The sequence below is a fragment of the Cavia porcellus genome, unplaced genomic scaffold (assembly GCF_034190915.1).
Source record: "Cavia porcellus strain 051 isolate PalLab524CR breed Dunkin Hartley unplaced genomic scaffold, mCavPor4.1 scaffold_19, whole genome shotgun sequence".
Taxonomy (NCBI): Eukaryota; Metazoa; Chordata; class Mammalia; order Rodentia; family Caviidae; genus Cavia; species Cavia porcellus.
The window spans coordinates 11,925,528-11,951,485 of record NW_026947502.1 but is presented as its reverse complement, the minus strand read 5'-3'; the positions used below and the strand labels follow the sequence as shown (position 1 = coordinate 11,951,485).

Here is a 25,958-nt window from a genome sequence, read left to right as displayed (position 1 = left end):
TTACTACTTGGGAGGAAATTCTTAGATCTTGACACCAACCAGAGAGTCAGTGAAGTACTGGGCAGCTTACTTATGTCTGTGTGGCTTAGTAAGTAAGAAAGAGCAAGGGGGAAAATCAGCCTGGAGTGGGAGCACTCATGTGTTGCTGAGTCTCAGCTTCCTTCTCCGTGGCTGAGCTGAGAGCAGCTGCCTCCAGCATTTAGATGCAAGTGGGTCCTTATCACAGAGTCTGCTCAGCACATCAGACAATGCGAGCTGATGCTATGGGCTAATGCTGTCAGGACCTTTGGTCCCTTTTCAAATGTGTATGCCACTTTGCCACCTCTTTTTCTCATCAGTCCAGTTCTTTGCAAGAGACAGAGCCAGTGTATTTAGCTCTATTTTATCAGTGAAGAGAGCAAGGCATGGAGGGCTCTGTCACACTGAGAGTCTCCCAGCTCTGTGGATGTCAGGGCTTGGATCTGAACCCAGGGATTCTTGAGGTGTTGTCTTGTCATCCCTCAGTGAACGCAGACTCAGCCACTGATTCTGGGAGCATGAGGAGCTAACAGAGTGCTTTGTGTTCTTCTCAGTTCCTCTTACTTTCGATGAAGTTGGCATGGAGCTGGCTGATGTGTGGCTCCAACCACTGCCACCAGCTCTCTGCCCTTGTACTGTGGCCTTTGCTCTGGAATTCTGCTCCTAGGCCATGCTCAGGATCACCCCCGCTGGTTGCTCTTCTGTGTGACCATTTATTTGCTCCTGTGTCAGAGCCCAGTGAGACTGGAGGCTGCGGATGGGGAAGGAGTTGGGAAAGGGAAGATTGCATTGCAGGACAGCTTTCCCTGTCCACCATTTGGAGCTAATGCAACTGAGTCCCTTGTCTGCTTTTCTCCCAAAGAGCAGGGTCCAGTGATTGACAGAGTGAAAGGAGAAGCTGCATCCTGAGAATTAAGACCTGTGCAGTGTAAACATCTTCGTGTCACCATGATTCTGCATCCTCAGGTGGTGGCCTTAGGTCTCCTTCTTCTCCAGACAGGTAAGTGAGCAGCGGGCTGTACTGCGGGGCTGTGGTACAGGAGTAAGACAGATGATCCTGGGCTCTGGGATGGTTCTGTGCTTTCCAGTGAGCAGAGAACCAGGATTAAATCTTACTGCAAAGCAATTATTTACCTATTACGAACTCCCAGATTGATAACCAAGGTAGGCAGGTGAGAGGAAGAACATATGCTGTCATTTATATTGGAACAGAAATGAGTTGAGTGGATGTACACACAGACACTGTGTGCAAGAGGAGAGTTAGCATTTTATGAAATTCTTTTGTGCTTCTTGGTATTTTTGAACCATGTTGAATCATTTCAGTTAAATATAGCTTTCTTTCCATTCCTTTTTTTCTTTTGTTTTTTTTTCTTTCTTTGGCTCTTTCTTCCTTGCTCTTTTGCTGATGGTTGAACAAATGGTCTTCACACTGAAATATATTTCAGGCTCTTTTTAATTTTTATTTTGACATATTGTCTCACTAAGTTGCCCATGTTAGGTTTAAACTTGCAGTCCTCCTATCTTAGTTATGTTTTATTCTTCGCTGAGACAAAAATAGCTGATGTGCAAAGTTGGGAAAGGAAAGGTTTATTTCTTAAAGCTTTTGGAGGTTTCAGTCCACACTCAGTTGGCTCCATGACAGGATGACATGGCTGGGCCATGGTTTGTGGTGGCTGCAACCTGCAAGCAGGGAACCTGCAAGAGAGCAAGACACACCTTCCTGCCATTACATTACATCCTGGCTTCAGGCCTAGGCCAGTGTAGCACTCACACCTCCAATCCAAGGGCTCAATAATGAACCAATGACAAATGCATAATGCAAATGCATGAGCCCTAGGATCCACCAACATGAACCCTGACACTTCCTGTCCCAGCCTCCCAGAGTTCTGTGATTACTGGTGTGCTCCAGTGTGCCCAGCTAGGCTTGGTTGTATTTTTTGTGTTGTTTTTTTAAATGTCCTTGAACCAACACAGATTGTATCTGAAGGAGAGGAGCTGGACCCTGCAGGTGAACAGGGCATTTCCACTATATGCCCATTGCTGTTGTTGATGATCTAGGGGAAATGCTAGAGGTCAAATACATTTAGTTCATTTTCCTCAAAGTGAAAGAATGAATTCTAAAGAACAGCAGTGGTTAAGAGTAGTAAAGTTTACTAGAGAAAAGTAATGGAGAATAGGGGTGAGAATGGGGAATGGAAATAGCTCCTGAGAGACAGGAGAGGTCCCAAATGTATTGCCAAGGAGCCCACCTCTCCGTGGAAGAGTTATGGAGCCAAATCATGAGGTGGGTGCAACATGGGTTCAAGTTATGATCAACTAGTAAGATTGTGAGGATAGACACTTAGGTAATATTGTTCTAATAGTAGGAACAGTACAAGAGTAAAATCATTAACCGTGATCAATAATCTAGAGTCAGTCTTTAGACTTAGTGGTCTTAAAATTATTCTTAGTGAATTTAGTCTCAGTCTTAGTGCGTTATAGAGGAGGGCCCACCCCTAATGAGATCATGAGAAATCTCAAAAGAGTGATGCCAATAATCCCAAGCCTCCTTGCGTCCCTTAGGGAAGTATGTAGAACTAGCCCTTGTGAATTTAATCTTGTGGTGCACCTCCATCCACAGTCTTGATGGATTTTCATCCTTTTCACTGACTTCCTTGAAGGCCCAGTCCTATCTGACAGTTGATCATATTTCTACATGTTTTAGCTGTATATAATAGTATGTTTAAAATCCCTGTGACCTGGATATGGTGCCACACATTTGTATATTCCTTCTTGATAATTTCTCTGTTAGAAATCTATCCTTTAGGAAACCTAAATATACAATAATCTTGCAATAGACATATTTTCCATGCCCTGTATAATGGTAACAAATGAGGAGCAGCATGAGCATCATGCAGTACAATAAACTGCTTATCCACAAACATATCTATTACACAGTCATGCTGATGAAGAATACACTAAAAGGAAAGTGTTTACATTAGAATTCAAAGGTATAAGCTGCTACTGAACAAGGTGGAAGTCACTTGAATTCCCAATTATTAAGCAGAGTCAGGCAGAAATATGTAAATTTTGCGGTCAGTGCCAGGCAAAGTAACACCTTCTGGGCAAACAGCTCAGTAGCAGAGCCCTTCCTTTGCATTCATGAGGCTGGGTTCAATGCATGCTATCCAAAGAAGAATCATGCTATAAATTCATCATGATTACAAAATGCACAGAGAAAAGAGAACAATTGTACTCAAAAGTGAGAAACACGAGGAAGAGACTGAGTTCTCATTGTCCATTTCTCCTCTTTGTTTCAGGTGCTGTATTTGCTAACCAAGTGGATACCATGGAGGGTGAGACGGTCACTCTACCCTGCAGCTACTCAGTGAGAAACAGGAGAACCCTACCCATGTGCTGGGACCGAGGACCCTGTTCCTCTTCTAGATGCTCCCGCACACTCATCAAGACGGATGGACACCGAGTGACCTATCGGAAGGACAGCCGCTATTGGCTCCATGGGAAGATTAGTCAAGGAGATGTGTCCCTCACCATTCAGAATGTGACCGAGGGTGACAGTGGCCTGTACTGTTGCCACACTGAGTTTCTGAGATGGTTCAGTCGTAGCAAAAAAACGGTGCAGCTCAGTGTTTTGCCAGGTAAGCTCTCTTCCCTCCGATCCTTCCACTCATGAACTGTTGTGTGGGTAAATTACTCTTTCTTTAATAGGAAAGAGGAGGGCCCATAGTGCTGTTTGCCAGTGAACATTAGGTTGTAGAGGGAGAATAACACGTGTTTGTGCAGATAAAGTCCTAGACTTTCTTTGATACCAGGCCATGAGCTGGAATCACCAAATGTCTTGCAGAATAGCTCCTCAGAATGGCATTTGGGTCCATGAAATGGCATTCACTGTGCCAAAGTGACGTATTGTGAAGGGTTTTATTTAACAAGTGAAATTTGCTAAAACCATTGCACCTTTTTTGAGTCCATGTCTTAGAAGAATATTTCATGAAAATGTGCATATTGTGTGTTGTATAGGCATGGAGTTCTACTACTTCCCCTGTGCTAACTCCAGGTTTTAAAATATATTCTATACCAAATAAATTGACATTCTAAAATTAAAAATTTCCCTTGTTAACTGGGGTGGTGGCACAAACCTATATTCCCAACCCTCAGGAGACTGAGGCAAGAGAACCACTGTGAGTTTGAGGCCAGCCTGAACTATACAGAGAAATTCTGTGTCAAAAACCAAACAAAATATATTGAGTTGATGGTATTTTCAAGCTTTTCCATTCCAACAACTGTTTGTTAGTGGCTCATAAGAAGTTCATTAAGTCCACACATTTGGGGACACTGTTTTTTGTTTTAGGACTCCTAATTTTTTAATTTCTGTTTCATTTTTTGTTTGTTCTAGTCAGACAAGTTCAGACTACAGGCTCCTCAGAACAGATGCGCTTTTTTCAGAGACTGTTTGTACATGCTTGATCCATTCCATTCCTGACTGTTTTTATTCCGCACTCTCTGTTCAGGATAAATTTTAGTTTCTATTCTCTGTGAAGCTCCCCAAATTTCAGCTGGATTTGTGGCCTCTTTCACATTTCTGATGCTGCCAATTTCTAAAATGCATATGAAGTGTCTCATCCAAAAATCCAAAATCTCCCGTACTCTCACATCTGAAAGTTTTGAGCAGTAGTATGACCAAATCAGTAGATAAGTTCGCACTATGAAATTGATTCACGTACATTTTTGAAAGTGAAATATTATATGAACTTACGTTTTTGTTATGTGTCTATAGTATATGTGCAACATGAGTGAATCACATACCGAGACTTGAACCTCATTTCCCTGATACCTCATTATGTGCACGCAAATATTGCAAGCATTTTGGCGAACGGATACCCACTTTGTGAATCTTTAATGGAAAGAAGCCTTCCAAGACCTTGTCTCACCTCTAACCGAATGTCCAAATCTTTCCTGCTGCCTCTGCATGTGATCTACCATAGGTTAATGGGAAGCAGTGGGTCTTTAGGTCAGATACCTTTATCTGAAGTATTGTCTCTGGGGCTGAGAATGGTAAACATGCTTGCAACTGAGAGGACAAATTCAAAAACTCTAGAAACCTTTCCTCGGAGTGGTCTTTAGACAAGTACCTTAGTTGAAATATGAGATATGTGTTTTCATTTCCCAGATATTTAGTTTCCAGGAAAGACTCTCCTCTCCAAACTCAGCATGTTTCCAAAGCCCTCTTCTATCAAAACAAGTAGCTATCCATTGTTAAAGACTAAATCCTGGAGAGGAAGGCCAGCCTAGAGACAGCCTGTCATCACTGCTCAGCTAGAGATGTAGCAGGAGGCTCTGGTTTCTTGGTGCTCCACTAATCTCTGCTTCCACCCTGATTTCTAACTGCAGTCAGCACCACAACTGTTTCAATGGCAGCCCTTGTCTCTACTTCTGCTCCTTTAGTACCTGCAGAAATGCACAGTAACAAAATAGACAAAGTGTGATTTGGACCCACACCGGGAAGTGTGTGACTCTGGACACCTTCCTGTGACTGGAGTTGTAAAAGGGACTTCCATGCAAATGAGCTACATGTTTTCATTTCCCAAATACTAATTTTTCAATGCAGCTGATCCTTTCCACTCCCAGCATTTTTGTAAAACCCTCCCACATCAGAGCTTCTAGCTGGCCATTGGTGAAGACCAAGATGCATAGAGACATCCCTGCCTAGAGACCGTCTTTCATTAGCAGGCTCAGCTGCAATTCCTGCAGGAGACTCTGGTTTATTGTTGCTGCACTAATCTCCACTTTTGTGTTTGATTTCTAACTCCAGCTGGGACCACAAGTGTTCCCACATCAGCCAGTGTCTCCACTTCTCCTCAAACTACAGAGCAGACGCAGAGCAACGAAACAGGTAAAGGTGTTTGTGGGAGCCCAGAGGCTTTCTAGTGGGAGGCTGTAGACCGTACAGATCATTGTACCCAGAAAGAAGTACCTGGGTCAGGGATTGAGCCCAGTGGCATACACTCATGCCTGGCAAGTGCAAAGATGTGTTTGATTCCCAGTTACAAAAGAAACAACAAAGCATAGAGAGAGACAGAGAGAGAGAGAGAGAGAGAGAGAGAGAAACAATTACCATTGAGTATGAGGATTCTGAATTGGGATCAACACATGGACTTCACAAGGTGTGTGTCCTCACCTCAAACTCACAAGTGAAAGCATTTGAAGAGCCAGAATATAAAGATTGATAGCTATAAATATGTATGTATACGATCTGGGAGGTGCTCTTAGTTGATGCAGTTTTTTGTTTTGTGCTTGGGCAGGATGTGACTATGCAGGTCAGTCTAGCCTTACACTCAGTATTTAGCCGAGGCTGGTCTTGAACATGTGGGAATCCTCCTGCCTAAGCATCCCAAATGCTAGGATTGCAGGCACTATCCATCATACCTGTCTTATTCTTATCCTGATGGTTTCCTAATGAGTTTGAGAATCGAACAGTATAGTACAGATAGGAGGTGAGCACCACAGCCCATCTACTGTGGGACACTTATGTTTACATTTTCCTTGGCCTGGGCTCATGCTAGCTGCCTAAAGCAGGCATGGAGTGCTTGCTTTGGCAGCATGTACACAAAAATGTCATGGGATCAATATAAGTACTTTTATATTAGAGAGTAGGGTACCACAGAGGAAGAAGTTAAGGTCAGGCACAATTCTGTGCAAAGCTAAATCTGGTAAAGCCTGACCATCTGACTCTCTTGCATGGACTTGTTTTTATTTCCTAAAGACAGTGGCATCTTTTTACAGTTTTGAGTGTTAGCGAAAATGGGACAACAGTTCACAATATGAAAAGTGGTGATAGTGGAATGCAAAGACTGGGGAGGGACACAAAGCCTGGAGAGGAGCAGTTAAGGGAGGCCCATTGAGGAATTCTTATCCTGCGGCTGCCATGAATTTGACATAAAATGCTAAGATATTCTCGGAGACGGACATCATGTGAAGACCTCACAAGTGACCGACTGTGTAGACATGGCCAGCTACAGGAATAGAAAACAGCTAAGATTTCCGGAAAGGAAAGTAACACACAGGTCTGTTCGACAATCCACAGTGGTATCTTTTTGATGAGAAATGGATGCTGAGTCAGAGCTGGACCAAGGTCTACCAGGAAGCCCGCTTTGGGGGTTGCAAATCTTTACCTAAGTGGAGACATTGTGCAGTATCATCCCCTTGTGGAGACATCAAGGCAGCAGACAGTGCGTGTGTTCTGAGTTGGTCACTAGGGCTTCTTCCCTCATGTGAGTGGTGAACAAGGCAGAACTTGCATATACTGAGGTAATCCAGGGAGAGACATTACCAGTGGGCGAGGACAGGTTAATAGGAACTCCCGGGTCCTATTCCCTGAAGGTAAAATGCACTTCTAGGAATAAAATAAAAGCTGTGACCTGGTTTCCCACAAGAGATGCACTGTTGTAGACTTTGCACATTTAGACAAAGCACAGAAGTTTATGGAGTAGAGAATGGAAGAATTTGTATATAAAAAAACTCTACAATGTTATATAGATCATCTTTCCTATAGGATAATGAAAAACTAGATAACAATTCAGTGTCTGGAGGACACTTATAAATTTATTTATTGACTTGGCCTTTTAAGACAGGGTTTCACTGTGTACTGCAAATTAGTCTTGAATGCTGGTACTAAACTCACTGTAGTCCAGGCTTGCCTCCAATTCACAGAAATTCTCCTTCCTCAGCCTTCCAAGTTCTGGGATTTCTGACATGTGCCACCATACCAGGCTTATGTTTTGTTTTTGTTGAGGCTGAACATTTCCCTCTACAAATGGATCATACTTCTTCCATTGTTTTCACTTCAGAAAGTTCTCTACTTGTTCCAACCCAAGCGGTAGGAACCCAGCATACAACCCTGCAAGAAACAAGACCTCAGCCTGTCACCTCCACCATGGATTCACGGCCATCAGGTAACTGTGTTCTCTCTCCTGAACCCTAGAGTGTGTAGGTAGATCTTGGTAGGCACTGACTCAACTGCGAACAGAAATTCTGGAAGAAAATGAAAGACTTCCATGAAGCAGAGCATCCAGAATTCACAGAGTAGCGTTATTGGGAGTTGTATGGCTTGGGAACATCACATGCATATTGCTCTCTTTTGGTGAATCAAATCTGACAATCTTGGCTCCATGTTTATTCCTGAGCTTGACCCTTTGGGTTCTCCTCATCTCCAAGTCCCAGACCCTAAATATGTCCAGGAGGCTGCCCTGATCTCAAGATTTTATTTCATTGGACACTCTGAGGTGTTGCTATGGACCATATGCTGCCCCTAAATATCATATATTGGTTCCTAATCCCTTGTGTAAGTGTATTAAGATGTGGAACATCTAGGGTGACATGTTCCTTAATAACATACCAGAGAGAGCTTGTTTGCCTTTTCCTTCCCATGGGAGTGTAGAGAAGGTGTCACCTAGCATGAAGAAAATGCTCATGAGGCACCCATTAACCGTGTGAGTGGATCTTGGCCTTCCCAGCCTTTACAACTCAGACACAGACATTTCTTTTATCAGTGACTCCTGGTAAGATATCCTGTTACAGCAGGCTGAGCTCACAAAACATACACCAGCATCAAAGAGCCTGCACTGAAAGGCGGCTCCTGTAAACACAATACCCATTTGGCCAGACTCTGGGCAGGTCCCATCATTTGGACATGTAGGCTCCACCTGTCTTTCCCAGATGGAGGAAGGTCACCTGTCCCTGAACCCTGTGTCTTTTCCAGCTAACTCCCTTTCTTACCCATAGTGGTAAGTTTTGAGAGCACTGTGTGCTAAACTTCTTTCTGACCCAGAGCTGGCTTAGGTGTCCTTTAGCCTGTGCCTCACCCAGATGGATCAACTGATTGGGCTGTGTGGACCTATGACTCCTTGTTCTGAGTAGTTGCCAGCCTGTGGGTACACTTCCCTTCTGAACCTGTCTTTGGCCACACATTCCTGGTAACTGGTGAATCTGCAATCGACCTGCAATGAGCGTCACAGAGGCTGGGGCAGTCAAGTAGGGATTAGACAGTGGCAACATTTGATTCAGAAAGTGGAATCCCTGTTAACTGCTTCTGTGCATAAAAACAAAACACAATATGATAGAAATACAAGAATCAGCTACAGCACACTGTTATAGGGGAGGAAGAAAGTAAGGCTGGGCAGTAATTCTCTACAATACCATATTATTCAAACCTGGTCCCCATAGAGCTTGCTGGAGTGTGGCAGCCCTTGCAGCAGCTGTGCTCCAGGGATTTCCATGAACACTGACATTTGGCTGAGAATCTGAGGCCCCTGGGCCAAGACTTCATCATGCCCATGTCAGCCCTCAGGTGGTGAAAGCTGTGATGAAATGAAGAATGTTGGGTCTGGAAAGAATGTCACAAACCCCCCACGCACATTACAGACATGTATATCTGGAGACTTGTACTTTCTCACTGCATTCTCCCAAGGCAGGCTGGGTGTTGTGATTGCCTGGCCAGGAGACCTGCTTGGAGCACAGCTCCTGGTTCAGCTGCCGTACTCTCTGCAGGCCAGTTGTCCAGTTGTTGAAGGTTCCTCATTAGTTAATCACAAACTTATAAAGTATCCCTCCCTACTCCTCCTGCCACCTTTCACTTTAGGGTAAGAAGTTGTAGCTGGGCATGCTGTCACATGCCTGTACTCCCAGGTGTTTGGGGAGTCTTTGTGACACTGTCCTGTTACAGTTCATTTGCTTTTATTCTCTTGAAAATAAAAAAAATTCAAAACTTCCCTATAGATTCCTAAGAAGAACATATTTATATGTTATCTGTTATAGAATAGATATTTCAAAAATACATGAACAATATGCATGTTTGAAACTTTAAGATCGGTATCTCTTCTACCATATGAAATCCTAGTCACTATGTGCCAGAAAATACACCTGTGTGATCTTGTGGCTGATTAACATACTTTCTAAAAATTTTCAGGATTGTAATCTGGATAATTTACCATATATCCTGAGATTTACATGCCATTTGTATTGCATATATGTCAATTCAGAATAGGGTGGATCTGATCCTTGGAGGTCAATGTGGCCTCTGGACACTTGCTGACAGCTTCTTAGACATGGTGTAAATAGTGCATGGCATTTAAGTGGCATCTTACTCCGATTCTATGAACACACTTTTCTGATTCCCCAAAATGTCAGGTGAAATCTTGTATGCATGCATTTTTCCTATAAAGGAAAAAGGTGTCCAGTTTCAAAGAGCTGATAACAAAAACATTAAGAAACACAAGTTCATAAGATAAATTAATAACATTATTACCCCGTGTGACTCTAGCAATCTCTAGAGCACCCTCTCATATTATTATTATCCCATGTCTCATCACCAGAAGACAGTGTGAATATATTTAGTGCCTGCAATGAAAATCCAAAATTTTTTGTGGCTCTAAATAATTTTTCTTTTGAGCAGATGGGAATGGCGCAGTGACACAGTCTGCAGGTGGACTGAATAATCGAAATGTAAGCATATTCCTTCCTATTTTATTAGCAGCATACACTTGTAATTCTTCTTAGAATCAAGTTGAATGCAAAGCCTATTTCTGAATTTTTTCTCCTAAAAGAAAGAAAGAAAGGAAGAAAGAAAGAAAGAAATAGAGTATGAAGTGGAATGTTTGAGTTTGAAAAGTTCCTGTAGGGGGGCTAGTTTGTTAGAAGTGCTTCATAAGTAATGAAATAGCACGCGTGTATGCACCCAACCTCCCCACCCCCCCCCCCACACACACACCACAGACACACTCATACACTACACAGATCTTTCCATGGACAAAAATTGGAAAGAAATGATGACTTAATTCAGAGAGATCAAATTAACATAATTCTAAGGAGCCCTGAAATTATCATTAGAGATATAACATCTTTGACTCAATGGGATGGAATGGGGCTGTCCCAACAAAAATAGAATGTAAGGGAAAGAGTTCTTACATGAGAGCAGGGCAAAATATCTTTTTCTTAATCAGTGACTATTCTGTGTAGAAATTCTGTGGTCAGTATACATAAAACTTCCCACTTGATTGCTGATTAAGGTAGTAAGGTCTTCAAACACTGCGATTCTAAACTTCTTGTACATTTGAGCTCGAGGAAAGGCTAAGGAATCCCAGTCATGTGATACTCTTAAGCAGTTATCTTTACAAACAATTGGAAAATGTTTTAGTAACATCTTTGTTTTTTGGGGGGAATTTCAGTGGGAAACTATCTTTGTTTCAGTAGGTGCAAGTAACATAAGTTAAAGACAAATTAGCACAAAGTTTGTCCTTGAAAGAGAAATTCAGGAATTTCAGAGTGGAACTCTTTAGTGCAGGGCAAGGTGGCCCCATGCTGTGTCTGTGGTGACAATAACAATACCACCTCAGGGGTGATATCAGGAACTGCTGGCACTATGAGAGATTGAGGCAGGAGGATTGTGAGTTCAAGCTCATTCTGATTAGTTTAGCAAGACCTGTCTCTAAATTGAAAAAAAAAAAGAAAAGTGGGCTGAAGATGTAGCTACATGCTACATGCAAAGGCCCTGGATTCCATCCCAGTACTCCACACACAGACACACACACTGCGTTTACCACATGGGCCCTGGGTGAGCTGATAGGTAGGCACAAAATTTTATATGCTGGCTAATATCAGAACTACCATGTTTTAAATGATTATTGTGTTGCTAATTGAGCAGATTTAAATTTAGGTTAAAAATGGCAATGGTGTTCTTCACCTCAGTTACTTGCAGAACAGATTTATGGTTAGCAGCAAATAAAAACAATTTAGAAGCACGTTCAGGATGGGTAAAGATAAAAAAACATGAACCGTTTGAGCCTTCAGTCTGCAGATGTCTCCCAGATACACTGAGTAAATTAGAGCACATATTTTGACCCAGTGGGTTAACTTCTTCTCTTTACCTTAAGAGAATTGATTGTGAAGATATATGAGAAAGAACACTCATTATTACAATTCATGATGAATGTGTTGTAACAGGTAAATCCTCACTAGTAAGGGATTATTATTTAGTCAATTAGGCACAAATAAATATTGCCAGCAAGCATGTAGTTACTTCCTACACTTAGTGACATGGGAAGGACTGAGTCACCATAGGTTTGAACTTTTGATCCTCCTACATTGAAGTGTTGGGATTATGGTAGTATTCCAGGCATACTCAATGTATATTACATTTTAAAAACCAAGCACTAGATCAAAGACCAAATCAATAAGTAAGCACATGCAGATGACAGCCAACCAAATCGATACATTCAGGAACCAAATTCTTAAGAAAGATGATACGCTTACACAAATAACCTACTGGTTTTAAAACATATGTAATTTATATAGATTACATACAGGCTAGTGTGTGTATAGTTTTTATTTTACCTAAGTATACATCTATGTAAATACTGTGTCGAGCAAATTAATCATTTCCATCCATAAAAAAACACTTTGCATTAAAAATTCTTAATTTCTTTGTGTTTATATCCTCAGATCATGTGGTCTAGCTTTAATGTCATTTGTGCTTTGGCCTCTAAGTAGCTGAGGACCAATAGAATAATTGCATGGGTTTGATGCATTCAAGGAAATATTTTGTGTTTATAACTCTAGGTAGCTGCTTTTTAAACTCATTGATGTTTCCACACCAGGTGTTTCTCCCTGAAGAAGTCTATATGGGAATCCTTGCTATTACCTTGGCTTTGTTAGGTATTGTGGTTGTCATCATTATCACAAGTAAGTCATTTCAAGGTTGTTCTTCAAGGGAATACAGCAAGGGATCTGCAGCCAGGTGCCTGCAGTCAAATACTGTAACTCCATGTGGTGGTTCATTTTGGTTTCACGTGACTTTCCCTGTCCCCAAGGCCTCATCTGTCAAGTGTGCCTGGTAGCAACATCTATTTCTTGGTGGCTGTGTTGGTACCTATAACGTACTGAATGACTTATGGTGTACAGGAGATGCACGGCAGCCCTAAGTTGTGTGAGATATGTTAAAACACTTATTTAGCAAGAGACAAATGAGACACTGGAGGGGACACTGTCCAAATAGTATTAACACTACAGTGTAGGTCTTCAAGAGACAGCCATCCTAGGATGAGCGCCCCTCTTTCTGCCAGGTGTGTGTGTGTGTGTGTGTGTGTGTGTACAATGTGTGTTTCTCTACTTGCAGGAAAAGAACCTGCATCACCTTTTTGTAAGACACAGTATATGGACTCCGTGCTGATGTATTACAAGTGTCTGGGCAAAAATCAGAAAGCTGAATATGCTTGTCAAATCTGAGAAAGATTTCACTTAATTACTAAGAATTTGCTTAGTCATATAATGATTATTTAGACATTGGGTAAAGTTCCTCAGATATGCTCCATTCTTCAACCAAAAGAGTTTTTATCTTCTTTTTCAGTGGAGAGATTACTGATAATATAAAAATTTGACTACAGTATGAAAGGTCTTTGGCAGATGCACGAACTTTAGCATGGTGCCTTCTGTCTCAGGTAGCCTGGGATAGACTTTGGTTATAACTGACCTCTAGCAGCCACTTAGGAAAACTGAAATTTTCCGGTGCATTAGATAAAGGCAATTTAAAAATTTCACTGTAACAAGGCAGGCTACGTGGGGAATGTACCCAACAGTAATGGAAACAAGACAGTGAGCACTAAAGAGCTGGTTTATGTTTCTGTGGACTCAAATGCGTTTCTGGGGAAGAATCAAGCTGGAGTTACCAGGGGAGGGTGCAAATGACAACAGAAACAGTATACTTGTTTGGAAGCAGTTTTCCTGAACGTTTTTGCTGACATGTTTAATATTCCTGTCCACTTCTTTCTGGTTTCCTCCATGGCCACCTAGACTACTTCAACAGCAGAGTGAAGCTGAAGACACTAAGGTAAGTTTGAAAGATTTGTGACAATAGTTTTGATGTTCTTCTGCTCGTAAAAATCAAAAGAAGTTATGCTTAGTTGTTCTTTTTCTCCTGAAATACCCCTTCTTTGCTTTGTGTTTTTAAATTTTTTTTCCCTGAGCCAGGGTTTCACTATGTAGTTCAGACTTGACTTGAATTTCCTTTGTAGCCCAGGCTTGCCTCAACCTGCAGCCATCCTCCTGCCTCAGCCTAGAGGTCTGAGATTACAGGCCTGTGCCACCACCTCTGGCACATTATCTCCTTTGAATCTTCAAAGTTTTGCTGTTTGTATACCTTTATTGTAAACTTCCTTGCAATGCCTTGAGTGTATTTCCCTCCAGTTGTGACAAAACTGGCACAGAAGGAGCTTTTCCTGATGTCTGTAGTAAAAGAACTACAGTGCTGTATATTGCACGAATTATTTTTGGTTTTTTAAAACATTTTCTTTAGTACTTTCTTTTATTGTTTATTGAGTATCTATTTCATTGGAATCTGATTTGAGAAAGAGAAAACATGATGCCACGGATTTATCTCAACGTCATAAGCAATTGCCTGGCAGGCAGCAGGTCTGTTGTTTGATTGACAGTATAAAGAAAACAAAACAAACCAAAACAACCCATAAAACACATAAGCAAAGCAACAAGGTCCCTGTAATTGTTTCTTATCTATACCATGAGAAACACAGAACAGGAAGCAGGCTATTTGAGCTTCCTGGAGGAGTTTTGAAGGAAGCTCATTCCTGGCTGAAGGGGCAGGAAGTGCAGAGGCTGTGAGGCAGGGCCAGGGCTCCCACTCATGCAGGCTCCTCCACTCCACGCTGCCCCAGAGCCAGCTCACTCTACTCTTTCGAATGATGATCCAGCTTTTTAAACACTTATTGTATCTTTCAATTTCAGCTTAATCTCTTAGATTGCATCTATTCCATGCAGTTGATTATCTGTCCCATTAGAAAACAAACTGTCCTGCTTTATTTGGCTCAGATTGACTACACACAAAATCTTTTTTTTTAAATTCAAAATCAATGCCACTAGGCCCCTCTTTGTGACTCCCACTCATCCTCTGTGGATGTCTCTTTGAAGGTCTGCCTGTTTTGTGTTCCATGGGCCAATCCATAGGACATGCCTTGAACATTGTCCAACACACTACATCCAACTACACAGTTCATAAAGAACTAAGCCTCAGGAACACATGCTTGTAAATATTTTTCATTAACTGCTCTGGACATGAAAAGGAAATGCTCCACATAGGTGGAAAGTGATGGACCACAGCATTCTTTGAGTAATATGATTTCTAATCTTGCATCGTTCACTATCTTTTTGGAGTCTCATTATTATTACTGCCTAATTACTGCAGAAAATGTAATGTACAAAAACAAAAGAGAATCCCAGCTTAACATATAATGAACATTCTCCTGATGATACTTAATTTTTGGCAGTTGTACACACTGACTCATTTGAGATTTGAACTGTGTATCACATGGGTTATTGACCTAGGATCATAAGAGATACCTTGTCTGTAAGTTTTTTTAATCTAGTGGGTGACAGGACATTCCTTGTCCATGTCTGATCAAACACTCAAGTTCTACATTTCCACAGTAGCAACAGTCAGTACTAGACAAAGCACAAAATTCCAGCCACATCACAGCACCAGACATGAGTTGAAGATCAGTCCACTTTCTTCTGTGATGGGCCCCTCCTTGATTTCTGTGGTCCTCAGGCAGGACCCCAAATACCAGGAAAGTACCATGAAATCTCCAAGCACTTTCACTGGGCATCTCCAAAGACAGAAATGCAGGTGCAGGAAGTACCAAAGCTCTCTCTAAAAAGAGAATACTTTCACCATCAGTGTTGTTTATTAATATTAGTGTTTTAAATGTTTACTGTCCCAAGCTTTGGAGACTCAACCATAAAACACAGCAAGGTTTTGGGCACCGTGATCCACTACAATACTGTGAACAGTACTCTTTGGCTCCCTGCGACACTCTTCTGCTCTATATTTATCTTAAAAGATGTAAACCACTAACTAATAACCTTTTCTAAAGTCTCAGAATTCACAGTTGTGCAAAGCTCAGTTATGCATGTCTTAGCGACATTTGAAAACTGAGTAACTCAGTTTGATACCAAACACGTGTGTTTTCACTTATGTATTCTATTATACAAGTGTCCTAAAGGACACTATTTTTTTTTGTCCTAAAGATTGAGCTCAGGACATTGATAGTGTTCTATATCCACCCGCCCCCTCCATTTTTAGACAAGGTCTTACAAAGTCACCAAGTTATCCACACTAGGCTTCAGTTTGTGATACTCCTGCCTCAGCCTCAGAGTAACTGGCGTTACACGGGTTTCCCACCACACTCAGTCTATTTGCATATTAAATCAGACATTGCTGTGGTATAATACCAAGGACTACACTTTTCACACCAACAAAAGGCATTTTTTATTTTTTGGGGAATCAAACTCAGGACCTTGTGCTTGCAAGGCAGACACTGTGCCAGTGAGCTATATATCTCTTCAAAAATGTATTTTTTTCTTTGTGTGATCAGAGCTCCCAAAGATCACAGAGAGCCAGTTTTGCTGGCTCACGAATACAAGCCCTGCTTGTGCTATAGAAGTTATCTGTTTTGCTCTTATTCATGCTATTCTACATCTCTTTCTGCAGCAAGGTTTGGGAGACTCATCCTCAATATCAAGTTTTAGAAGAGCAAGATCCAGCAGAAAACAAAGCCTGTGTCATCGAGAGTAAACTTTGAGTCACAGATTATGACAGGTGACTGCAGAGGACACTGATCATGCATCACTACGTTCAACCCTTTGGATTCCTGGATCATTTTTCTGCATAACTTATATCCGCATTTCCAATGAATCAGTGCTGTTGGATAGAGTAACTCTTGGGGCCAAAGCCTTATGTTCTCAAATTCATTGTTACTATAGTCCTGATCTTTATGCTGAGACTGGCCTGGTCTCTCCAGGCACTGCAGAGTTTTCTGTCAAGCATGAATACCTCACAGTTTCGTCTTTTCTTTAGACTCCAAGATTCTTTTATCCATCAAAGAAAGTAATCAGGGTAACACAATAAATGAGCCCAACACAACTGTCAAAAGCAGTAAGCTTTAAAAAGCAAAATATCCAATTTGAGGCTTTTGGTGTCTTTTGTGATTACTGGTTGCTTTTATAACTCCAAATGGGAAGTTTCATATGTTTGTAAGAGTAAATCATGTGAATATGCAGATTTTTGCTTCTCTTATGAGGAAGCAGAAGAGAGTCCACTTTTGTTGTTATAGGTATAGATGTTTACTCCTGGCTCTGTGTGATCTTTGGACCAGTGGTTGTTTCAGCTGTCAGATGAAGTTACAGTGCTGAGTAGGAACCACGCAGGCACCAGGGAAGACAAGCACTTGTCACGTGGCTCATCACACTTACGCTGTGTGTGATACCAGCCCTGTGCCATGGCACTACAAACTGCCAGGCTCTTGAAATAAGTTTCAGAGTGAGGCAAGGAAGCAATGAATGAGGGAAAATGGGAGGAACCAGGACATGTGCTGCCACATTTAAGATAGTTTATTTCAATTTATGAAATTTTGTACATGTGTAAGAAACAGAAAAACCATTCATTCAAACATGAAATAATTTTGTGAGTACATTAAATGAGCAGTTCATACCAGTTGTATGACAAAAATTTTTATATTTTGAAACCTGACTTGTCATTTTTTGGAAGTTCATCGGTTAGCTACAGCTCTGCATCCTCATCCTGCTATGGACTCCGAGGATGCAGCCAAATTATATGAGAATTTACTGATTGCCCACTAGCTGCCGGAATCTTGGTGCTGGGGACAGAGGTGGGCACAGTGCCTCATACCTTTCATTTCAACACCCTGCAAAGTGTGGATTTCACACTTGACATTGTGAGACTTGGACTCAAAACCAAAATGGAAAAAAAGAAGCTAACAATGTAGGTTATCTAGTGTGAGGCACTGAGTTTGATTTTTTTGTACTAAACCGAGCAAACAAACAAATGCCCATTATTCTGGCACCAATGAACAAAAGATAGTATTGTCAAAGAGCCTGGTTTCTGGGCTGTGGAGTTTGTGGTTGGAAACGCTGTTTAGGGAATGTCCCATTCATTGTCAGCTGTTGGGTGTCATCCCAGGTCTGTACCAACTAGGTGCCAGTAAGATCTTCCTGTGTGACAAATGCCAGTGTCCCCTGAGGGGTAACATCAGCTCTATCTGTGACCCGAGACACAGGAACTCTTCAGGCTTTAGCATGTTTTTCGGGCCTGCTTCTGGGAAAGAACTGACATTTGAGATGAAGGCAAAAAAGGATGTGTAAGTGGCACCACGTGAACATTTGCTGAACATTTTCTACCTGCCAGGTCAAGAAGAAGCTTAAGTATTGAGAGCAAAACCGTGTTCCAGGGCCTTGGCGAGAGCAGAGAGACAGGGAGGTGAGGTTGGAGAGAGGGGAACTGGGAAAGCAGGGGCTGGTGGAAAAGGCTCTAGGAACACATCTGCTAGAGGAAAGAACCCACTTTTAGAAAGCCAACCCCTTTAGCGTGTTAAAGGCTAAACCAGCCCTATATCCCCCATACTAATGTCTCAGCACCTTCCCATGCTTCAGTGACACTGCTAAGTTCATTTACAGCTAACAAAGAGCCAGGTGCCTTGGCAGAGGGCAGATGGGAGAGGAGAGGGGAAGAACAGTAAATCCTGGCAGCCACGGTGCTGTGTCTTGGCACCCGAAGGAAGACTCATAGAACTGCAATGCCGGCACTTGGGAGGGTAAACCTTGAGGATAGCCCCGAGTTCAAAACCACCCTGGGTACAAAGCAAGCACCTATTTTTTTTTTTTTTTTGGTCTTTTTCGTTTTTATCGGTACCAGGGATCGAACTCATGACTGGCTGCTTACAAGGCAGGCGCTTATGCCGCTGAGCTAAATCCCCAGCCCTGCAAGCACCTATTTTTAATTAAAGTCTTCTGGAAAAAAAAGAGTTTGAGTAGAAAAAATTTGTACATTTGTACACTGGGTCGTGTGGTGGCTAGGAGCATTGTTTTCATACCTGTAACTCCAAGATGAAATAGTGGGGGAGTCATAGAGAAGTTCAGCGCATTTTCAAAACACTTAATCATTTTTATTGCATATTTTTAAAATGGGTGACGTGCACGACTTGCTGTGGCTGTTTAGACTGTCTAAAACTTTTACATTTAGGTACTATAAAGCTAGTTGAGTAATAGTAAAGGGCAAAGTAAATATTTTAAAGCTTATGGAAATGTTTGAAACTAAACCCAGATTACATAAGTTGGCTTCTTGTTCAAATAGATTATTTAGTGACACAGGAGACTGATCACTTGTGTTTGTTTCAGTGACAGCACATAGTCTTCTGGGAAGATGGCAGAAGGGGCAGCAGCAGAGAAAGAATATAACATTGTGAAAAAGAATAAGGAGGGACGTGGGTTGGTCCTCTGGACACAGGAAAGATGCCAAGGAAGAAGTGAGGCCCACAGGGAGAGCAGAGAAGCTTAAAAAAAAATAAAAGGAAGGGTAGGCAGTGCCTTCTCCCTGAACCCAGACCCATTGTGTGGGAGAGGCAGCTCAATCCAGCAGAGGCATGGTCACTGCTGGAGGCCCCAGAGGCCTCTATCTAGTATATAAAAAGCTTTTATCTAATTTTCTCTCCTTTAATGCAATGTAGTTGAATGACATTGTCTGGACTACTCAGCATCTCTATGTATAGTGGAATATATATATATATATATATATATATATATATATATATTGCACATCACAAAAGCTTTGTTTTTAAAAAGTATCATTTGACAAGTGACCTCTTGCTGCTTGCACAGGACCTGCTATCATAAGCAGTTGTAGCACAAGAGGAAGGCAGATGTCCAAATCTGAAAGAAAATCTTTATCACCATATAAAATCCCAGTTATACATTCTGGAAGACATGTACATCTGGAAAGCATGAGTATATTTAGAACAGAATGCAATTAGCAACAAAGAATAGTGATAATCATATAAAACCTTTGGTTTCTTAATTTAATTGTATACCAAATACAACTCGTAATGAGAAAATTTTATTGTATTGCCCATACAGACTTAAACTGTTGGCAATGACCAAAGTAAATCTATCAAAGCAATGTATTTTACATTTATCATGGTGTCTTCCATAATGTTATGGAGACTACCATGGCCTCCATTAATGAACAAGGACTGAGAATTATTTCCAGTCAGCTGCTTCCTTATTCAGCAAAGGAAGTCCTGTCCAGCAGTCTCTACAGACTAATGGATTTTTATTTCATCATCTTAACAAAATTTTGATCTATGAGAATCTGATTATAACACTTAACACATTATTTTTTGACCATTGAAAAATTTCAAAGTTATTGTACACACAACAATATGTATTACATCTATAAAACCAATCTTATTATCACTGAGCCATTGGCAACCTGGGTGAAAGCATTCATATTAATGACATTTACCTATAACCCAATTTAAATTACTGACAAATGTTTCAAAAATCTAGGGATGCAAAGGAAATGAAACTTTGTTGAGCTCAGTAAAACACTAGTTTACAATTAGACAGACAGACATACCACAAATATACGTAAGACAATTTCTTTATAATCAGAGTGCACTCAAATTTAATTATTAACATGTTTAATAATTTTTGTTTACAATTATAAATAGACTAGTCAGAACCTTTGACAAACTTGATTTTAGATGAAAGCCATACCAAAAAAGTCAACTGCCTTACAATATGGTTTTCAAGTTAGACATGGAATACACAGCATAAGACAAACTACAGTTTTTACCTTTCAATTTCCTATTTTGATAAGAACTACCAAATTTCATTCTAAACCATGTATGCATATATTTTTAATTTAGCAATCTCATAGTGAAAATAATGGAGATTTTTACTGACTGAGGAATACTGAAAACTGAATTTTACTCTACTATTATCTAACAAAAGGACATTACAAGATTTTAAATGTTGAACCTGTAAAAATGGAAATGTATCTCAGTTAGGAACACAGCAACTTAAAAAATCCAGTCATAGGAGTTGCTCATTACATTTTTGCAGGCCATATATGTTCATAATAAATGTCACATTCACCTACTATAATCCATGAAGAGAGTACATTCTTTTCATCGTTTTCATTTATACATTTTAAGTTTCAAATTTCAGTAGTAAAATTGAATAAATTTGATTCCATTTTCATAAAAATTTGCTATACACAGTACTTACATGTTGCCAAAGTCTACAGCCATACAAAACATCACAATGATCTGAGTGTATGGGTGGTTCCATCACACAGGAGGAGGGAGCTGATCAACATCCATTCCAAGATTAAGAGATTCGCATGGTGTATTTGTCACTGTCCATTAAAATTAAACATCTGCACAGAGACAGGCTTTCTTCAGGCAGCATTTGCTATTCACAGTACAATCCGTCTTTCAACTTCACCCAGCAGCCCTCAGTTAAAAAGAAGCAGCAGGCCACCAGAATTGGGAATGGAGTGGGAACCCTCCCTTCTTGCTCTGCTCCTCCTGCCATCCAGGTCGTGAACTTCAGGTGATAATTTCTCCACTGGAGGAGCCTCAGGAGGCAGGATTTAAAGACAGCACCTTCCACACACAGAAGGACACCACTTTTCCTTAGAGTTTAGTGCTGGGTTCTGCAGTGCGGCAGGAGTCCTGCAAGGAGAAACAGTGAGGCTGCGCCTGGTGCTGGGACCCAGCTGCACAGCGCTATTATGGAGGTGCGTGCATGAGAAAGTTCTGGAAAGTCTTGGAGAGCTCTGTTGAGATTAGCTCGCCTGGCTGGCCGCAGCTGGCAGAGATCCCGGGCCGCTGTCAGGATGGTGCCCCAAGTCCTCCAAGGACAGCATGTCCTCTGCCCAGAACAGGCCACACAAAGCCAGTGTCTGGTCTGTAGGATTCGCGAACTCTGTTTTGGGCTCCATGTAGGCCCAGGAGACTTTCACTTCACCCGGAAGTATTTTCCATGCGCCCGGAAGTCCCGCTTCCTGTGAGACCTGCACCTTTCCCGGAAGTGTTTGGGGGGGGGGGCAGTCCTGAGAGCTGCTGGCCAGGTGAATTGTGCCCTCTATAGAAGAGTCCGGGCTCATACTTGCCTACCCCATCTACTGCGTGTATTTCCTTCGAGCCTGGCTGTGTCTTTTCGTTTTCTTGACAGTGTTAAAGTTTAATGAATTCCAACTTACTACTTTTTCTTTTGAAAATTATGCTTTAAACATGCTAGCTAAAAAACGCATTGACAACTCAGAGTCATTTTTTTTCCTGTGGTCTTTTAAGAGTTTAATAGTTTGGGGTTTTACATGTAGGAGTCTGATTTGTTTTAATTGTGAAGAGTGCAGAGTTGTGTCTACTTGCACTTTTTTTCACATGCACAAGTCCAGTTAATGTGATTCCATTTACTAAGACTCTTTTCTCCATTACTTTTGGTTTTCTGTCAAAGATGATTTAACTGTGTTATTATAGGTACATTTATGGGATTTTTATTTTGTTACAATTATCTCTGTGATTGTGGGTATAACACACTATCTTGATTATTGTGGCATTTCTGCAAGCCTTATGTTTGGGTAGTTTCAGTCCTCAGAATTTGTTCTGTCCTCTCAATCTTAGGTTTGCTACTCTGGATCTTCTGTTTCTCCATATGCACTTTAGGATCATGTTCTCAATTTCCACAGAATAGCTTCCTGGAACATTGATGAGAATTTCATTCAATCCATAGATAAGTTTGGGAAGAGCAGTTGTCTTTTCAGTGCTGTCTTCAATGAACATGGAAAATCTTTTTATTTATTGTTTAATTTTAATAAATGTTTAGTTGTTGCATCACATTCCAACTTTTCATCACAGGTTTATAGGAAGAGACTAGACTTAATTATTAATTATAAGTCCTGAAGCTTAGCTGTAATTATTTCTCAATTCCAGTAGGAGTGTATTTTTTATGTATTTTTAAGATTTTCTGCACCCATCATATATGTGAATATTTTATTTCGTTCTAAACAATTTGTAAACTTTTTCATCTCAGTTACATTATTTAGGCATCACTATGATGTCAAAAACGAAGGATGTGAGGGGGAGATGCATGCCTGTTTTCTCATCTTGTTGGAGACTTTCTTACCATGAAGTTTGGTTTTAGCTGTATGTTTGGTAGTAGATTTTGAAAATCCAGTTGAGGAAATTCCTGTCTATATTCATTCTTTTTAAGAACACAAATTCACATTGACTTTTCTATCTCCCTGATCTTTCACTCAACATTTAACAAACCTTTCTTGTGCAGTTGGCATGGAAGGAATTTTCTAGATCTTAAGTGAGGTAAAACACAAATATAAATTTCAATACCTTGATTTAGACAGTGGTTCTTAGCTATAATATGAAAAGCATGAACAACTTTAATACAAATAATTAAGCAGGGGGCTTTGTCAAAACCTACAGCTTTTTTTTGTTAAAGGATACATGAAGGAAGTTGGATAGACCACTTACCAAAAGGGAGAAAATACTGTGTTACCTAATTTTGCAAACTTATTTGTAGGGTTGTGGTTAAAACCCAATTGAATAACATAACCCCCACTTCATTGGACAAGCCCCAAATCTCTGTGAAAGCAAAGTCTGTGTTGTGAGCTTCAAATCCACTTGTGAACTGCTGATTGGTTGATTTTCTTGGGTATTCTACAGGGCAAGTGATTGTTAATTCTCCAGATCTGAGCTTAATGTCTTTTAGTGACAGTCCCCCGAAAAGTATCATGTCCAAAGAGTACATGCACGGGGGAGAGAGAGGCACACCTGCAATCTCATTACTCAGGAGGCTGAGCCAGAATAACTGTGAGTTAAATGCCAGCCTAGACTACACAGTGAGACCCTAGCTCAAAGGGAGAATAAAGCTAAGTAAAACAAATTAAACATCCCCAAGACTCTACGCAAGAAGTAAACAAAATGCATCTGCACTCTTCATGCTCCTCTCCTGTTTCAATCTTACCCAAACCTCTTTCTCCCTCCCCTAAAGCAGTCCACGAAGGCTATTGTTTACGTGTTCTTACTGTCTTGAATCCATCCCCGGTCACGCCCTGCTTCACGCCATGCAGGATTATTTCAGTGCAGTTCCCAGGTCTCCCTTCCTCTTCCTCAATTTCCTCCTGTCCATCCCCAAGCAACCACAGCAGAGATGGCTGGAAGTGCACAGTGTGTCAGATGTCCATCCCTCTTGTTGCAGATTCCTCTTTTTGTCCCCTACAGTACTGATGCATGTTAATGTGGCCCCATGATACCTCTGCTGGGTACTGTCCACTCCTTGTCCTCCCTGTTTTCTTTTCCCAGTGGTGCACAAGACTCATCATTCTCTAGAAACATAGTGCTCTTTCTCACTCTTGCTGCTTTGTGTATGCTACTTTCTCTGCCTAGCATAACCTTGTTTATGTCTTTTTTTTAAAATACATGATCTGGCTACATGGTACAGGCTATCCTGAACTCGCTATGTAGCCCAGGGTGGCCTCAAACTTAAGATCCTCCTGCCTCAGTCTCCTAAGTGCTGGGATCACACCGTGTGGTATGACTCCTGGCCAACCATGTTTGTTTCATGATCTCACTTTATTTCTCTGTACCCTGTGTAGACCTCATATTTCCTTGACTGTTTTCTCTATATTGTCCTCTTGTGCCATTCTATATGTTGTATATGTTTACTTTTTCTTTTTTCAAAACATAGTTTTTGTATGTCTGTCTCTCCATTTCATATATGACTTTTTGGAGGACATTAACTAGATTTTATTTGTTGTCTTGCTTCTTGGGGCTACTATGATGCCTCGGTAGTGCATTATTGACGTTCAGGAATTATTTTTGAATGTAGAGATATTTGTCAGTTCCGTTTAATCTTTGCCTTAAAATCTGTGGGGCAGATTAAAAATGGACCCCCCTTTATTGGAACTTGGAGGGGCAGACTCAGGTGGCTCCCAGTGACCCAATCACCTGGTACTGAAACCCTGTAGAAACACCTAGTTAGGAGCAAGCACCAGCCCAGTGACTTGCTTTTAACCAGGAGAGTTTAGCAAATGAGATAGAACTGTCGTCTTGCTAACCGGTTTCCTTTGAGTCTCTCCCTTTCTGGCTGGGGCGAATGTCAGCCATCAGATAGGGACATGACATGGCAGGGACCTGAGGCTAGTGTCAGGATGACAGCCAGTCAGAGTCCCAGTCCTGCAGCCTGACAGACCACAGGAGCTTAAGTCTGCCATGTGTCATGAGAATGAGCGGTGCAGGCTTTTCCACCTGCACCTCTGCATAGGACCCCAGCGCTGACTCATACCTGATGACTGGTTTGCAAAGACCCTAATGCAGATGTGGCCAAGCTTCTCCTTGCATACTTTCTTATCCCATGGATGATGTGAGATAGAAAGGTGTGTGGTTTAAATTGGCCGTGTTTATGGTGTTTGTGACCAGGGTTGAATATCTCATGGAGTGTCCTGTCATTAACAGCAAAGTCTAATTCTTCTCATCTTGAGTCTGGGTGAGCATTAGCAATACGTGAGCAAAACAGTGTAGCAGAGGGGATGTTGTAGCAGCTCAGTCCTGTTGTAGCAGCTCAGTCCTAGGGAGCCTTGCAGCTTTCTCTCTGGCCTCTTGAAATGCTTGTTCTTAACACTCTGACACCCCTTTGGGTGCTCTTATTCAGAACCCTCTGCCATCGTGAGAGCAGCCAAGCCAGATGAAGAGGCCTGGAAGATTCTGTAGCTGACTCACTAGCTATCAGCCTAAAGGCAGCCTCAACTGTCAGCCATGGGAGGCTGCTGACTTGGACATGCATCCTAGTGGAGCCTTCAGATGACCTTAGGCCCAGCCACCCAGAGACTATAACCACATGAGTGATCCCAAGTGAAAACCTCCCAGCAGAGCCCAGCCAGTCCACAGGAGCTTAGCAGACAGTAACACACTGTGGTTTTAAGCTCTTTGAGTTATGCATTGTGGTTTGAGAGGACAATAAACTGGAATAGCCCTTTAAAGAGGGCTTTATCTTGTGTTTAGCACTGC

At 41.4% G+C, this 25,958-nt stretch overlaps 1 protein-coding gene and 1 long non-coding RNA gene across 2 annotated transcripts; both read left to right on the top strand.

The window, feature by feature from the left end:
• Window positions 1-777: 777 nt before the first annotated feature.
• LOC134471743 (hepatitis A virus cellular receptor 1 homolog) lies at window positions 778-9,020 on the top strand. Its single transcript, XM_063231377.1, has 5 exons — window positions 778-1,018; window positions 3,318-3,656; window positions 5,828-5,908; window positions 7,863-7,967; window positions 8,932-9,020. Exons 1-5 carry the CDS (start codon window positions 967-969, stop codon window positions 9,018-9,020), a joined length of 666 nt encoding a protein of 221 aa, XP_063087447.1. The 5' UTR covers window positions 778-966.
• Window positions 9,021-10,465: 1,445 nt separating this feature from the next.
• Window positions 10,466-17,038, top strand: LOC134471704 (uncharacterized). Its single transcript, XR_010041290.1, has 4 exons — window positions 10,466-10,515; window positions 12,666-12,750; window positions 13,858-13,894; window positions 16,568-17,038. It is a non-coding gene; the product is annotated as an uncharacterized LOC134471704 (long non-coding RNA).
• The last annotated feature ends 8,920 nt before the right edge of the window (window positions 17,039-25,958 follow it).

Bases quoted from the DNA above. Each gene is read 5' to 3' on its own strand.
- LOC134471743 (XM_063231377.1), top strand. From the start codon at position 967: ATGATTCTGCATCCTCAGGTGGTGGCCTTAGGTCTCCTTCTTCTCCAG. The intron at 3,657-5,827 runs GTAAGCTCTCTT...TTCTAACTCCAG, and splicing joins GCAGCTCAGTGTTTTGCCAG to CTGGGACCACAAGTGTTCCC. The intron at 5,909-7,862 runs GTAAAGGTGTTT...TTTTCACTTCAG, and splicing joins GACGCAGAGCAACGAAACAG to AAAGTTCTCTACTTGTTCCA.